The 16,297-nt window shown below is 37.4% G+C and overlaps 1 protein-coding gene across 1 annotated transcript in view; it reads right to left on the bottom strand.

The window, feature by feature from the left end:
* ABCC4 (ATP binding cassette subfamily C member 4) overlaps positions 1 to 16,297 on the bottom strand; it is a 441,806-nt gene that overhangs the window by 33,383 nt on the left and 392,126 nt on the right. Inside the window, exons 26-28 of the mRNA XM_007944012.1 lie at positions 10,233 to 10,322; positions 2,665 to 2,837; positions 2,148 to 2,253 (exon numbers count right to left, since the gene is read on the bottom strand). Coding sequence (XP_007942203.1) covers positions 2,148 to 2,253; positions 2,665 to 2,837; positions 10,233 to 10,322 — 369 coding nt within the window. The remainder of the gene's footprint in view (positions 1 to 2,147; positions 2,254 to 2,664; positions 2,838 to 10,232; positions 10,323 to 16,297) is intronic.

Raw genomic sequence — 16,297 nt, 5'->3', positions numbered from 1 at the left:
GGAGCTCTGGTGGTATAGTGGGTAAGGCATTTACTTGCTAACCAGAAGGTTGGCAGTTCAACCACACCAGCTGTTCTGTAACTGGAAGATGATGCACTCTACTTCTGTAAAGATTTATAGCCCTGGAAACCCAGTGGGGGTCTCTATGAGTTAGAATTGACTCATTGGCAGTGGGTTTTACCAAGCAATACTTGATAAATAAAGCATTAAGCAAACTGACATATTTTGATAATGGCAATAAAGCTCATTGTTAAGGTGATACTGTTGTTATGTGCCATCGAGTCAGACTCGACTCATAGTGACCCCTCCTTGGGTTTTCAAGGCGGTATCACTCCTTGGAAGGAAGATGAGGCAATCTACTTCCGTAGTGATACTGCCTCGGAAACCCAAGGAGGGGTTGCTATGAGTCAGGTCTGACTTGACGGCACATAACAACACAACAACAACAACATCACTGCAGAAGTATATTGCCCAACCTTCCTTCCAAGGAGTAGCTGGTGGGTTTGAACCGCCAGCCTCCTGGTTAGCAGTCAAGTGTCTTAGGCCCTATGCTACCAGAGTTCCCAAGGTGATACTAGTAAACCAGATGTTCATGTCTGAGGATCAGATGCTGATTTTGACAAGATTTTGGAATGGCCAGGTGACAAACCTGCCAAATTCTTTTTCCTTGTTGTTACCCTCCACTATTCCATTGTGACAATACCTCTAAGCATTAGATAATAAAAGGAAGTTGCTGTCATAAATGTTATAACACCAAGAAAACAAAAATAAATCTATATTCACATTTAGGAGCAAAGATTTTATTTTGAATGGGTCTCAAGTGAGCTAACGGTAAAAAGCCATCTTTCTGATGATAAAATACTTCTAACACATAAATTGCCCTCTGATTTGGGATGCTGGGCTAGGTCTCTATAAACCATGTTTGGCCAGCTGGCTATGTTAGGTTCTGCCAATAAGGAGTAGTAGAACATGACTGAAGGACAAGATGAGAAGTGAATGTCTTCCTTTCCCATTCTCTGCTACTCCTGTGGGCATCACCCAACAGTGGCACTTGGCTCTGGCCTCTATCTTTTTCTAGCATATTAAGAACCAGCCACATCACAGTTCCTCACCAATACAATCAGCAGCTGCCCAGTGTCCCTCCTTGGGGGTCTGAGCATCAACTCTTTAGTGCCTCTTCTCTGAGTTCATAGGTTCTAGAGCTCAATCCTAGGGGGTGGTAGCTGCTTCTGAGCATTACTACTCCAGTGCTTCCTTTTGTTCTTTCAGCCCTCCAAGTCTATGAAACAAATTCCCTATATTAAATCTTCTCAGTTGAAATAGTCTGTTTTTTCTGACTAAGCCCTTTCTGAAAATGATTTGCCATGGATCTTCTCATTCACTACCCTCTGACAGCAGGTCTTAAGAATGTCCCAACAACTGAGAAGTTCTGCAATCTTACTTCACAATCCTCTGACAGCTTAAGTGAGAGGCTAATTTTTTGATTAGGAAATCTAAAACGTTGAAATAATTGTGACATAGCTAAAATGACTGAAGTAGGAAGCTTATCATAAGCTATATCTTAGACTTGGAATATTTTCATGGTTGGCCAGCTTTAAAAAAAATGACAATTCAAATAAACTTTTAATTGCATTTTTAAAGCAAAGTGATGTAATAGATACATTATTTAAGTGTTGAATGCATAGTTAAGGACTTAGGTTACTGTCAGGAATGAAAGGAAAAACCTTTTTTCAAGAGAAAAAGGACATTTCATTTATTGGGGATTTGTATTGAGTTCTACAAGTAAAGATAAATCATTTGTTAGCTTAAGCAGCACTTGTCATTATGTTAAAATACTGAATGAAAGTAAAGTTTGCCACCAAATATGTAAATTTCTTGGTTATATTTAGGAAATTCAAGTCTATTATTTCTCAGTGACAGGAGGTAACTGCTATTTTCAAATCAAGGGGGCTCAGTTCAAATGAACAGACAACAGGTATAACACCAGTCAAGGACTTTCAACAGTTCTCTGTTGACATTTGTCTGAAGTTCATCTTTAGTGCAAGCTTAAGATAGAGAGAAGACAAAATGGAAGAGATCAAAAATAAAAATGAAAAACTAAAGAAGAACACACTGACACAAGTAGAATTCCCCAGGCAAAGACTTACCATTATCTTGTCGCTGTCGATAATGGTGTTCAGCCTGTGTGCAATGGTGAGCACAGTGCAGTGGGCAAACTTCTCACGGATTTTTTTTTGTATTAACTCATCAGTTCTGGAATCACATCAGTAGAATTTAGGTCAGTATAGTGAAGATTCAAAAAGCAGACTTAAGATTTTAAAATATATATGGTATTTTAATAATGGTTTTAAAAAAGATATGTTTTTTACAAAAACTAAGGGAAAAAGCCTATTTAGAAATTTCATCTGTTTTTTCATAAAACAATGGAAATTATTTTTCTTGTAAATTGTCTGAAATTTGAAATCATCAGGAGTCAAATGCAGGAATCCAGCTCTCTTAGGGATGCATAATAATATCATTAATGCTGAACGACATGTTTTGGTTTCTTCCTCTGTTTTTTAGAATTAATTTTATCAAGAGGTATCTTTGGAGGCAAACAGAGCACTCAGTAACATTTCTAAGCATCATTAAATGTTTCCCTTCACAAAGACCCCAGCTCTGTACCTTGGATCCACATTTGCTGTAGCTTCATCAATAATCAATATCCGGTTTTTCCTAAGGATAGCCCGGGCAAGGCACACCAACTGTCTCTGTCCAACGCTAAAATTTGATCCTGATTCTGCTAATTCAGTATCCATTTTACCAGGAAGATCTTCTATGGCTTCTTTAAGCTGTACCTGTAGATGTAGAAGGAAGAATGATATTTCCTGAATGAACTACTATTCAAGTAGAGACATGCCTCTTAGACATTAGAGCTTTGAGGTTCTCTCCCTTGAGAGTGTGTCTTACATATACAGCTACAAGACTCTGAGCGTTACTCCCAATTTATGTTAACTGAGAAAGGTGGTAGGATCAACTGAGGACAGAAATATTCTGACTTAAGAGAACAAACTTAATGGCAACCAAGATGTTTCCTTGTCACCATTTGAAAGCCCAAGTCTATTCATATGAGATCACATGTCAGCACTACCTGTTTCATAAGGAAACATACAGTTATGATAAATTAGCCTCTAGGTAAAATGTACAAAAGTTAAAAATGTTCCTTTTTAATTATTTGTTAAGAGGTAACTACAGGAACTTGTAGAGATAAAAAGGAGAACAGTGGCTGCCTACAGCTAGAGGGTCACTGTAAATGGACAGGAGGGAACTTTTTGGGAGGATGGAAATGCTCTAAAACTGGGCTTGGTGATGACTGTGTAATTCTATAAATTTACTAAAAATGCTGAACTTCACACTCACAGTGGATAAATTTTCTAGTATGTAAATTACACCTCAATAAACTTGTTTTTTTCAAAAAACTCAGTGTTCCCCATCACCTATACCCCTTCTTCCCAGATGACACTCACTAAGACCCCTGCCCTCCTCTTGGAGAGTTAAAAAAAAAAAAAAGTCTTTCAATTGTGAGAGTATTTCTCCCAATCTCTGTAGAAAAGTTAAAAGGATCTTTATGGGTGACTCAAGCTTCCCAAAGTACATTCCTCATAGGAACTAGTACACTAAAGGGAAAACTTAAAAATGAAATTAGTTAAGGAAGTTTTGTTCTCTAAAGATACAATTTTGTTGGCACTTTTCCTTTAGGTTTCACTCAATTGGAAAAGTTAAATAAATACAAATTCAAACAATGGCAAACTGTACCTCATATATTAAAAAAAACAAAACAGGAGCCTATTTTGGGAATGGTTCTTTCCAAAGTTCAATCCCATACTACTTAGGCCAGTCAAGTGCATTTACTTCATTCTCATAAGGAGCTGCTTTGCAGTGAATGAAAAATTAGGAAAAATAGGGCACAGCATAACACCTTATTGCCCCCAGGCTATGGGGATAAATAATGTTTGTATTAATCTACCTTCATAAAATTGTAGTTGTAAGCAAAAAAGAGAAACTTCTTAACTGCCAAAGATGACTGAGACTCAATTGGGTGGTGGTTCAGTGCGATGAGTATTTGTTTTGGAGAAATTTTATAGAGCAAGAGCCAAAGTCAGGCTATGTTTGAGAGATACAGAAGAACAAAGAGTCTATAAACTTCAAATAAAAAAATCAACAGGTTGATGAATAATGGCCAAAAAACAGGCCTACTGAATTATAATGTCAACAAGAAGAAATCAAGGCTAAACATTTTCATAATGTTGCCTGCCATAGATGATGAAGCATTTCAGTGAATGTGAGATCTTGAGTTGGGCTCGTCAGAGAAGTCCAGCACTAAAAAATGGGAATTCTAAGTTAGGATTAAATGTGGTATTGGTATTTAGCACTAGCATGAAAGTTATACAAAATCCCAAGGGTAAGATTAGGATTGCCGGACAAATTCCTGCACCAGAAATTATGAAACGAAAGATCCATCTGTGTCAAGTCCCCCATTACAAGGAAGAGGACGTCTTCTGAATTCTGTCTATGAAACATATTCGCAGAGCTAAACCCCAGGTGATGGGGACTGAGATAAAACATGTAACGGTGGCAAGACTTCTCTCAGGTTTTCCTTTTGAATTGACTTTGGTAATATTTGCATACGCAGAGCATAAGTTGTCAGAGTTTGGGCTATCATACTTTTCCTCCAACTTTTCCATGATTTGAAATTTTCAAAATTTCAAATAAAAGGTTGGATCCTTGAAGCTAGACAGCTTGGGGTTGAGTCCTACCCAGTTCTGCCAAATTGAAAGTTCATGAACTTACTCTAGCTCAGCTTCCAAACCTGTAATTGAGAATAGAACGATAAAGGTGTCTACCCCCTGATGCTGGGAGTATAAAATAAGTCAGCACACATAAAGAAAGAAGCCCTGGTGATGCAGTGGTTAAGGGCTCAGCTGCCAAATAAAAGGCTGGCGGTTCGAACCTACCAGTGGCTCAGTGGGAGAAAAGACCTGGTGATCTGCTTCCATACAGATCAAACCTTGGAAACCCTCTGGGACAGTTCCACTCTGTCCTAAAGGGTCGCTATGAGTCAGAATTGATTCGACAGCAACTTTTTTTCTTTTTTTTAAATGCATAAACAACTTAGAATGATGCCTAATACAACGTTAAGAGATCAACAGATATTGCCTGTTATTAATAATGCTATAGCTAGCCTTTGTTCATGATCTAATTTACTTTTCTTTATTGCATTTATCAATAACTGACATTATATTACATAATTATTTGCTTAATCTCTATCTTGCGACTAGATTGTAAACGCCAAGATGGTAGGGACTTGGTCTCTTGTGCAGACAGCTATAGTTGCAGCACCTAGAATAATAAGTATGTAAAAACCTCATAAATATCTGAACACATGGATGAAGCCACAAGTGCATCTCAATTTGTGAGATGTCTGCTCCTATAAATTTGGAAATAAATCAATATATAATTTACATGAAATATAGGCATGTTGTTGTTATATGCTGTTGAGTCGGACCCGACTCATAGTGACCCCTCCTTGGGTTTCCGAGGCAGCATCACTATGGAAGTAGATTGTCCCATCTTCCTTCCGAGGAGTGGCTGGTGTATAGGCATACCTCAGAGATATTGTGGGTTCAGTTCCAGACCACCACAATAAAGTGAATATTGCAATAAAGTGAGTCACATAATTTTTGGTAGCCCAGTGCATATAAAAGTTAGGTTTATACTCTATTCTAGTCTATTAAGTGTGCAATAGCATTATGAAAATGTATGAAGTATTTTGGAAATTACTAAAATGTCACACAGAGACATGAAGTGAGCACGTCTATGGAAAAAATGGCACTGACAGACTTGCTTGACACGGGATTGCCGTAAACCTTTATTTGTTAAAAATGCACTATCTGTGAAGTGCAATAAAGTGAAGCACAATAAAATTAGATATACCAGTATCACTTTTTGTATTAAATGTCATTATCAAAGAAATACATCCCTTATAAAAATCATTTGGCCCTGTGATTTCACAATACTACACTTTAAAATGTGAAAATATTTTTAAAAACTTTACGATTTAAGGAAAATTAATCAAATAAAATTATTCAAAACTATGCACCTCCAGTATAAAGTATTTCAGATTATTTTTAAGCTTGGGAAACATAATAAACTATAGCAAAACAGAAAATAATAACCTGAACTTGTAAGACACACCACTTGTACCATCATACACATTTTAGGTAACCTACTATAGGTACTGTATTGGCTAGGTGTTAGCACCCCACACAAGAGATTAACATGAGTGTTTGATTCCGTTGCCACACTTAGTGGACCTCCTTTACTCTTAGGAAAAAAAGGCTGACATGAGCTGGAAAAGAAGAGACACTGAAATGCAAGCAACAGCAATCAACAGATGTTTGTTGTTGTCATTATGTGCCGTTGAGTGGGTCCCGACACATAGCGACCCCTCCTTGGGTTTTCGAGGCAGTATCACTACGGAAGTAGATTGCCCCATCTTCCTTCCGAGGAGTGGGTTGGTGGGTTTGAACCACCAGCCTTCTGGTTAGCAGCCAACTGCCTTAGGCACTATGCTACCAGAGCTCTCCAATCAACAGATGGAGGAGAGCTTTTATTAGAACAAAGCTAGCATAAATGAAGTAAAGTGGAACTCATTTATTCAAATATGTGGCCTAAGAGACCTGCATATATGGTATGTTGTGACTAAAATATTTTCTGATGTATACATGGCTGATGTTCATTTCTGTATCTTGGTTTCCTGTATAACGAGACATCTTTGTCCTCTAATAGAGATACTATCAGTGTTGCAAATAATTGGATGATTTCTTCACAGATCTGACATGGCATACCATACTCTTAATTATATATTCCAGTATTAAAGTTTTTTTTTTTTTAAACAAAATCAACACACTGATGATTCAGTTTCAGAATTTTATCTACTGTAATCTTTTGACGTTTTTCTGATATGCTGTTTCACCTTCAGTCATCACCTGTGTTACTTTACAGAGCTACTTTTGCTTCATAGGTATACAAACTGGCACTAATTCCTAGTGATGTTTCTTCAGCTTACAGCCAACTCTTTTTTAGCATGTATAGTAAATTTTCAGCATATTTTAAAAAATAACCAAGATGAAGACTTTCCCATCTCTGGTACTACCTTTAAGAGGAAATGGTAGAGGTGGAAAAAGGAGGACTTTTAAAGATAAACATGATCTCTTTTTATTTGGACTTGTTACAGAGGGCAAGGCAAAACAGTTCTTTTAATGAATCTCAAGCCAACTCTCTGAGTTGGACTTCCATTTCTAATTTAACATCATTTGTAAATCAACTGGCTAGAGTTCTCGTCTACCTTGAAGAAGCTGCCAAGGACAGCAGGCCTAATATAAGAGCAGGAAGGGTTACACTGCTCTGGTTTAGGGATACCATGGGAGGAAAAACACCATGGAGATGGCAGGTGGACTGACATAACAGAGAAATATGAAGGAACTTGAATGGCACTGGGGTCAGGTGCTGAGTCCTTTGTATGACTTCTCCCTAGATAAACACAGGCACATAGCATTGTGCACACAATTCCAAGATATTTACCAGGTGAGTTCTGACTTCACAATGAGAACCAAAAAAAAACCCAAAAAACTAAACTTACTGCCGTTGAGTCAGTTCCAACTCATAGCAACCCCTCCTTGGGTTTTCGAGGCAGTATCTCTACGGAAGTAGATTGCCCTGTCTTCCTTCTGAGGAGTGGCTGGTGGGTTTGAACCGCCAGCCTTCTGGTTAGCAGTCAAATGCCTTAGGCACTACGCTACCAGAGAAGACCCTGATATTCTAAGGTCCAGATCAAGAATCTCTGACCTATCAGAATCATTCAAACCCCCATAAATTTGTCATCATGAAACTCTAATTATTACTATGAAATGACCACAGGTTTCATCTGCTAGGAGAGCTCAGTCCTTTTTCTGCATCCAGATTACAAAAGCAAGTAAGTGTACTAGAGAAAATTTAGAAAATTCAGAGAAGTCAAAAAGAAAAAAAAAAGAAAATTACTCATTACTTATCACCCCCAAATAAACACTGTTAATATTTTGGTGTGGGAAGCTGTTGTGTTCACTAGGTTCAATCTTCCGATGAGGATTTCTGAACTCTATTATAATCTTATGGAGTCACAGACATACATGTGGTCAAACATTGCTTGAATGGATATGTGGCACGTGACTGTAATATGCTAAGGAAATAATTCTTAGATGAATACAATGACTCAGTAATTTCCCACTCTAGGAGGTATCATCAAAGGAAAGAGGTTAATTTTGTAAGCAACACTGAGAAACCACACATTTTGTAGTTGTCCTCGTAAATTACTCATATTTTATTTTCATTTTAAAGAAACTTCCAAATATTGTTTAAATATAAGTAGATTTTATTATTACCTAATACTCTACCACCTCAATATTTTTAGAATTCTGTGAAGCTACTAAATTTTACAGACAAGTTCTAAAACAGTTATTGATAGGATTGTCTCCCAATTAACATGTTCTTACTTCTTCACTGACTAAAGAACAATGTGTTTCTAGATCATGAAGAGAAATATCAAGCTCTGAAACAAACAGAAAAAATAATTACCAGTCATTCCTGTTTTTTTAAGGTGTGTCACAATTTTCCTATTCAATCTACCCTGTGAGCTCAAGAGCAGTGGATCACCTAATCTTCCTTTACACGTGATGGCTAACCCCTTTCCCCTAGAATTTCACTATAGAAAAGACTCATAGTCATTTTCTAAGCAGAAGAAGGTGAAGTAGTCAACCCAATTTAGGAAAATAAAATCTCCACAGTTGCTGGAGATCAGGGTGGAGGTGTAAAGACTAAACCCTGACACACCTCCAGGAAATAAGAATTACTTGCAGGAAATTGTCTGGTCTCCAATTCTGTGCACTCACAGTTGAAGATCATCTATACATGAAAGACTTCAGCACTATCCTTGGAAGGGTGGCACTAACTGACAATTGCATGTCTTGAAAGCAACAATAACTATGGTGTGGAATTGATTCCTGAGATTTGTGAATTTTTTCCAAAAAAAAAAAAAAAAAGGAATATAAGCTGCACTTCTGCGAAATGAAGAGATCAATCAGATGTTCAATACATATTTATTCAGTGCTTACAAAACTCAAAACACTAAGCTAAGTCCTAGCAGGGATTAGGAGTCTAAGATATGGTTTCTGCCATTAAGTGGCTTAGAATTAATTTGCAGAACCAGGACAAATATACAAAATAATTAGGTGTTAAAATATGCAAACCAATAGCACTTTAACAGTCAAAATCCTTTCCATGAGAGGGTGAGGAAATTTAAAGAAGCAGTCTAAAGGGAACCACCACACAAGTAAAAGAAAATCTTCTAGAAACATCTATCTGTACCAAAGCTCAGCAAAAATTCTAAGGTTCTGTTACCTGCGTTCACTCTGGAGCATTAAAAACCATGTTTGCCAATAAACGTGACTATATATTAATGATATAATTTACATTTATAAATACTTTCTTATAAAACCTCAAAGTGTTTTATAAGAACAACCTCACTAATCTTCTGGGTAGTAATGAAAAACAATTACAGTTTCCACTTAAGAGATGTTCCCTAAGAACAGAGCAGTAAAAGGAATTCTGTGGGGTAACTTAGTCACTGGTAGAATCTCAACCCATAAATATAATTCTTAGCATATACATGCATGCATACATACATACATATATATATAGCATAGTGGCTAAGACACTTGCCTGCTAACCAGACGGCTGGTGGTTCAAACCCACCAGCCACTCCTCGGAAGGAAGGTTGGGCAATCCTACTTCCGTAGTGATACTGCCTCGGAAACCCAAGGAGGGGTCGCTATGAGTCGGGTTTGACTTGATGGCACATAACAACAAAACAACAACAATATATATATGTGAGCTATATATATCTATTGATGACAAGATAATGTATCTAGTTGCTCTGAATTCAAGGAAGAAAGCAAAAGTGAAAACATGAGGCATTTTTTGGCTAGTTTTCGTCACCATCAATATGTACATTTTAAGTGCATTCATGTATTCAATGTTCTGCTGGGTGATGAACAAAAATTAGTTAAACCAATAAATGCCTCTTAATTACCTACAATGTTGTAAATGTATGTACACGTATACTGATACTAACAAGTTAATTACATTTTATAAAGTACCTCTTTTAAAGCATTCCACAGTTCTTCATCCGTGTGTTCATTAAATGGATCCAGATTTTTTCTCATTGTCCCAGTGAATAAAACAGGCTCCTAAATGTCCCAAAATAGTTCATGTTATTACCATGGCTTCTTTTCCATTTTCCCCTCCAATGCTATCTTTCAGAATAGAATTAGAATACAAAAACCAAAATTTAACTATAATCATTAGTTAAAAGGTTGCAAATGCTTGTTTAAAAAACAGTTTCTAGATTAATTTTCCACAGGACAAAGTCTGCTTCAAAATATCTTCCAGACGATTGAACACTAACAAAAGATGCTGTTAAATTATGCCACCTAAAGAAAACATGGAAGAAGAAAAAAGGAAGGTTTGATTTTTAAAAATGCCTTCCTGGTACCATCTGCTTAAACAGGAAAAACGAACACATAATTATGTGAGGAACTTTACTTCAAGGGAACTATAGAAATTAATTGTCAATCTTTGTGGAATGCTGGAAAATACCAATAGCAGGATTAGCTGGAAATTGTATCTCAGAGATAAACTGTTGAATATGTTCACGTTTGCACTGAAAGAATCCCTGGGTGGCACAAAGAGTTTGCTCTCAACTACTAACCCAGAGTTCGTGGTTTGAACCCACCCAGTGGCACCACAAAAGGAAAGCCTGGTGATCTGATTCCATGAAGATATGGCCAAGAAAGTCCTGTGGAGCAATCCTACTCTCTAACACTGAAGAATAAATTAGGATATTTTCTCTCTTGGTAAAACTGCTTTCCAAGATTGGGAGTCTCTCCACATGTGCAAATGGGACATCTTATTCTTTGTCTTAAGGGAGCTCTGGTAGCATAGTGCCTAAGGCACTTGACTGCTAACCAGGATGCTGGCGGTTCAAACCCACCAGCCACTCCTTGGAAGGAAGGTTGGGCAATCTACTTCTGTAGTGATACTACCTTGGAAACCCAAGGAGGGGTTGCTATGAGTCTGGGCCAACTCGATGGCACATAACAACAACAACATTCTTTTGTCTTAAGAGGAGGTGAACAAATGGAGTTGGTGGCACCTCTATTCATGAAGAGACTGCCTCTGATTTTTCACCCACATTATCTTCTCTGTGCATCAAGGGGTACGTGCCTCACAGAACCTTGTTATTAAGCACAAGTGCAGCATAACCTGAAACCAATTGTGAAGAGTGTCAATAAAGATTATTTTAATTTCAGTGGCTCATCCTATTCATCTGCTTCAGCAAGAACTGACCATTAAATTACACTTGAAATACATGCCTCTTTCCGGGACCCAAGAAATAATCTTATGTATGTCCTGTAAATACCTTCTTCTGGAAGGTTCCACTAAGCCAGGCCACAAGGATAGAGGCAGGAGAAAAGAGCCCAAGTGTCTACTTTCAATAAAGGTGATAGCACAATGGAGTGTACAGACATGAACAAGAGATCTGACTCTTCCACAGGTAACAGAGAATTCAAAGGAATTGTTAGCCTTCAATATTGCCTGGATTTGGATGGACTTGGAAAGCTTGAGAAGAAAGATTAAGACTAGACTTGTCTTTTCTCTAGGAGCTCTGGGGGGGCGGGTAGTGCCTAAGGTATCTGACTGCTAACCAGAAGGTTGGCAGTTCAAACCCACCAGCCAGCCACTCCTTGGAAGAAAGACTGGGCAATCTACTTCTGTAGAGATAGAGCCTTGGAAACCCAAGGAGGGGCTACTATGACTCCACAGCAATCAACTCCACGACAGTGAGTTTAGTTTGGTTTTTGGTTCTCTTTTCTCTAGCCATGAAGAAGAATGACAGTAAGTTAAAAGATTGGTGAGGGAGAAATGGATGTAGAAAACAGATGATTTGTCACCAAAAAATACATATCTCTAATCAAACTCTAAGGAGTTCTGGTGGAGCAGTGGTTAAAAAGCATTTAGCTGCTAACCAAAAGGTCAACAGTTTGAACCAGCCACTCAACGGGAGAAACATGAGACAGTCTGCTTCCATAAAGATTTACAGCCTTGGAACCCTATGGGGCAGATCTATAGGGTCTCTATGAGTTGGAATTAACTTGATGACAGTGGGTTTGGAACACAAAATCCTAAAATTAAAGACACTAAAATAGGCACTTCATTTGCACAAGGTTGTATAAAGTGCCTTGGAAGCACTGAAAAATTCCTGGTCAAAGGATGTTTTAGAATGATTACTGAATTGAACTGAAAAATCCTGAGAGTCAAATTTAAGGTTAAAGACTAAACTACTGAACTTAAGATCAGAGACTAAACAGACTAAACAATGGTTGAAAATTTCTTCTCAAAGGAATAACCATAATTCTAGTTAGTTTAGATTTTTCTTTTAAACACTGATCTTACTCTTTGTAATTAATTATCAACTTTAAGTCCAACAAGCTAGGTAATTTCTCCTCCATTTGACTGCTAACCAGAAGGCTGGCAGTCCACACCCATCAGCCACTCGTCAGAAGGAAGATTGGGGAATCTACTTCTGTAGAAATACTGCCTTGGAAACCCAAGGAGGGATCTCTATGAGTCGAACAGACTCAATGGCAGTGAGTTTGGTCTTTTTTTTTTAGTTGGTACACCAGGTTTACAGAAACAATGTGGCTACAGAAGGAACCACTGGCACCCATCATTCTTCACTCATATGAAGCTCCTCCCACTTCCATACAAGGGCTCTAACCTATGGCAGTACTCCATTCATAGGCCAAACTGAGAGACTCTGTTAGGACTCATGTTTGAAGAAGTAAAGGGGTTGAAAGAGGGCAGGTAAAGGAATAAGCTTTTAGTTTGGAGAATTGAGAGGTGGTGCTATTATTAATGGTAGACCATTTCCTCATTCATCACAGCTTACATTAACTGAACTTCTCTTCCCTTTCAGATTTCTATCTTAGAGCAAAATTATATCTGATAACAGGTCTAGGGTTTGAGAAAGTATCCACTTGGGTTTTCAAAGTATGTGCTCAAAAAACCAAACTCACTGCCATCGAGTCAATTTTGACTCATAGTGACCCCTATTGGGCTTCAAAGGTGGTAACTCTTTATGGCAGTAGATTGTTCCATCTTTCTTCTACAGAGTGGTTGGTGGGTTTGAACCACCAACCTTCTGGTTACCAGTCAAATGCCTTAGGCACTGCACAACCAGAGTTCCTTAAATACATACTAGAGAGGTGTTAACTGATTATGAAAAATTATTTCACTTTTTAAAGAGAGATTTTTCTTCCTTTGTTAAGTGATGAAAAGCTTCACAGTATTAGAACATAGGAAAATAATGATTTTGATGGTTCAAAACACAGGCACAGAAATAACTTTTTAGCCCAATCACCTATTTCATAAATCAGGCCCCCTGTCTGTTACCTCTCTCTTACCTTCTACTCTTTTGAAAACTCCCTGAAATGGGTAAGTACCCCCAAAGACTGAGGAACTCAAATAGTATTCTTTGCAGAACCTGGGTTGCTTATTTCTGAGCCCCTGAAAACTGCCTGCAGTTCCTTTGTGCTGTGATTCAAACAGTGACCTCAAATATTCTGCCTTTAGGAAGTTTTGGTAATTATCATCAATCACTGCAAATCACTGCTGATGATCAGAAGACAAATTTAAATTATAAGCATTTTCCCTTGTAATAAGGGCCCCCAAGGGTCAATCTTAAAGGAAATATTAGGCAATTACTCATGTTTATTTAGCAGTATTAGATAGAGGGAAATAGTTAAAGAAGAATATTTTCCTTTGTTATGACCCCTGCCAAATCTGTATTTCATAATGAGTAAAATTTCAATCAAAACTTGTTGAATAAGGAGAATGATTTAATAAAATATTAGCTGACTGAAGCTGTATTCTTTAAAACCAGCAGGCAATTTGTTAACAATATCTGTTTGAATAGGCCAGTGTGCTTTACACATGGTGTTCATTTTGGTTTCTACTCACTACTTTCACTCACTTGCGAAACAGGAAGCCATTATATTATCTTCAAAAGGTAATAAAAGTGCTCACAGTAGACACATACTGCAAGCACAGATAAGGGTCAAATTAATTATCATTTCTGATAGATATTATTATTTAAAGTATCCATCTCCACACAATGAAGTTAATAAACTAATCTTATAAATAAGTGTTGTAAAAATGTTTGCATGCAGAACATTTCAGTGTAGAGATTTATGGTAGAATAATACAACCTTCATGTAAATAGATAGGAAATTTATTAGCTGAAGTATATTTTCTTCTGAAGGCACACATTTAAACCTCATTTAATAAGAGTTCTATTTTAACCTCCACTTACCTGGCGTGGTATAGTTAGGGAAACAAATGCTTTTGTTCAATGCAATATTTTAAATGGAGCCTTAGTGTCAAACCTATTTTTCATCGTGGTTTTAAGTTTATACTTTTAAAAAATTCTTTGTACCATATTCAGTAGTAATTCTTTCTTTTGTTACTAACATAACACAAGTTCATATTAGGTGTGTGACCCAAAAATGGTCACTTGAATCAAAGCATTTAGTGTAGTAAATTGATAATCCCTCAACACAACTGCAAGACTGAAAACTACAGTCTTACTAGACCTTTTGTGGACACTCCTGGAAGACAAGCCTTTCATTATCTCAGAAAGAAATCCTACCCACTAACCTCCAGACACTAAATCGACCTGGGAGCAAGACAAAAAACTGTACAAGTGGTTACAAGTTAGCAAGATAAAGCAAAAACACTTTATCCCAATTTTGAGAAGATCACAAATCAGAAAACTTCCCTCTACTAAAACATAACCTCAAAAGTAGCTACTACTACTCTCCTCTGGTTAAGTGCCACAATTTGATTGCCAAATCCTGAGGCTCTTTATTAACTGTGTGGTTCATCTCCCTGTTTCACAAGTGAGGGAATCACCAGAAGTCACTTTAAATCTTAGTTTCCTTCTTCTTCTTCTTTTTTTTTTAATCCTGTAGCCTCTGAATGAACTGATCATCATCCATTTTCAGAAGAAAAGAACATTGTTCTCCCACAAAGGGAAAAGAATTTACGTCCAGTGTAAAGTCTTCTTTAGATACAAAAAGGTCACCAGCTCCAGGGAGCAGCTCCATGGGCTTTAATGAAGACTTCAGTGTGCAGAAACAAAGGGCGGGCAGCATTAGGCTGGAATCCAATTGTATTTCTTTACTAGTAACAGCATACTCATCTCTTTCTCTTTGAGTTTTGTTCTCAAAAAGAAAAAAAAAGGGGGAAAGAAACTCAGGTAATAAAAAGAAGTCTGAAAGAGAGCCTGCTCTGGTTAACTGTTTCATTCCACTGAAGAAAACTCAAGGAACAGAAATAGCAAAAGAGAGGGATGAAGTGCTTTAAAAAGTATTTGACGCCGAGTAATAAAAAAAAAAAAAAAATCTATTAAATAAATAAATATTTATCTGTTGAATCATGATAAAGATTACACTGTTGATCTCTGCCAACCCTTGGGGTGCTATCATAAATATTGAATTTGAATGGAAGTACTCTTCGACTGAAAACATTTTCTTGGCTCCAATAGGAAAGCAGAGTTGTAAAGAAGCCATCCAAAAAAGTTTTGAAATCCATTTTTCCAGAACCTTTCAGATAAGTAAGCCAGTCCTTGAATATACTCTCACTCTGGTGTTCTCTTTGGGAGCATATTTAACCACTTCATGACATAAACAAAAAGGAGGCATCTATTCCAGCTACCTGTCCTGTTTTAAAGGAGCTCTGATGGATGGTACAGTGGCTAGGACATTCAGTCACTGACCAAAAGGTCAGTGATTTGAACCCACCAGCTGCTCCGTGGAAGGAAGATGAGGCAGTCTGATTCTGTGAAGATTTACAGCCTTGGAAACTTTATGGGGCAATTCTACCCTGATCTATAGTATATCTATGAGTGGGAATCAACTCGGTGGCAGTGGGTCAGTTTTGGTTTCTTGGTCTTGTTTTAGGCCAATTATCAGTACCTGAAATTATTTATGAAGTGTTTTTATTTTTTGCTTGTTCCTAAAATTGTGAACACATACTGAGAAATGCATTCTTAGGAATTTTGTATTTATTTTTTAAAGTTGTACTCCCTGACTATCCCTTGCCC

Source organism: Orycteropus afer, unplaced genomic scaffold (assembly GCF_000298275.1).
Source record: "Orycteropus afer afer isolate SDZICR_OR568_19922 unplaced genomic scaffold, OryAfe1.0 scaffold00117, whole genome shotgun sequence".
NCBI classification, from domain to species: domain Eukaryota; kingdom Metazoa; phylum Chordata; class Mammalia; order Tubulidentata; family Orycteropodidae; genus Orycteropus; species Orycteropus afer.
The sequence above is the reverse complement of the archived record's forward strand: the minus strand, read 5'-3'. Positions and strand labels throughout refer to the sequence as shown.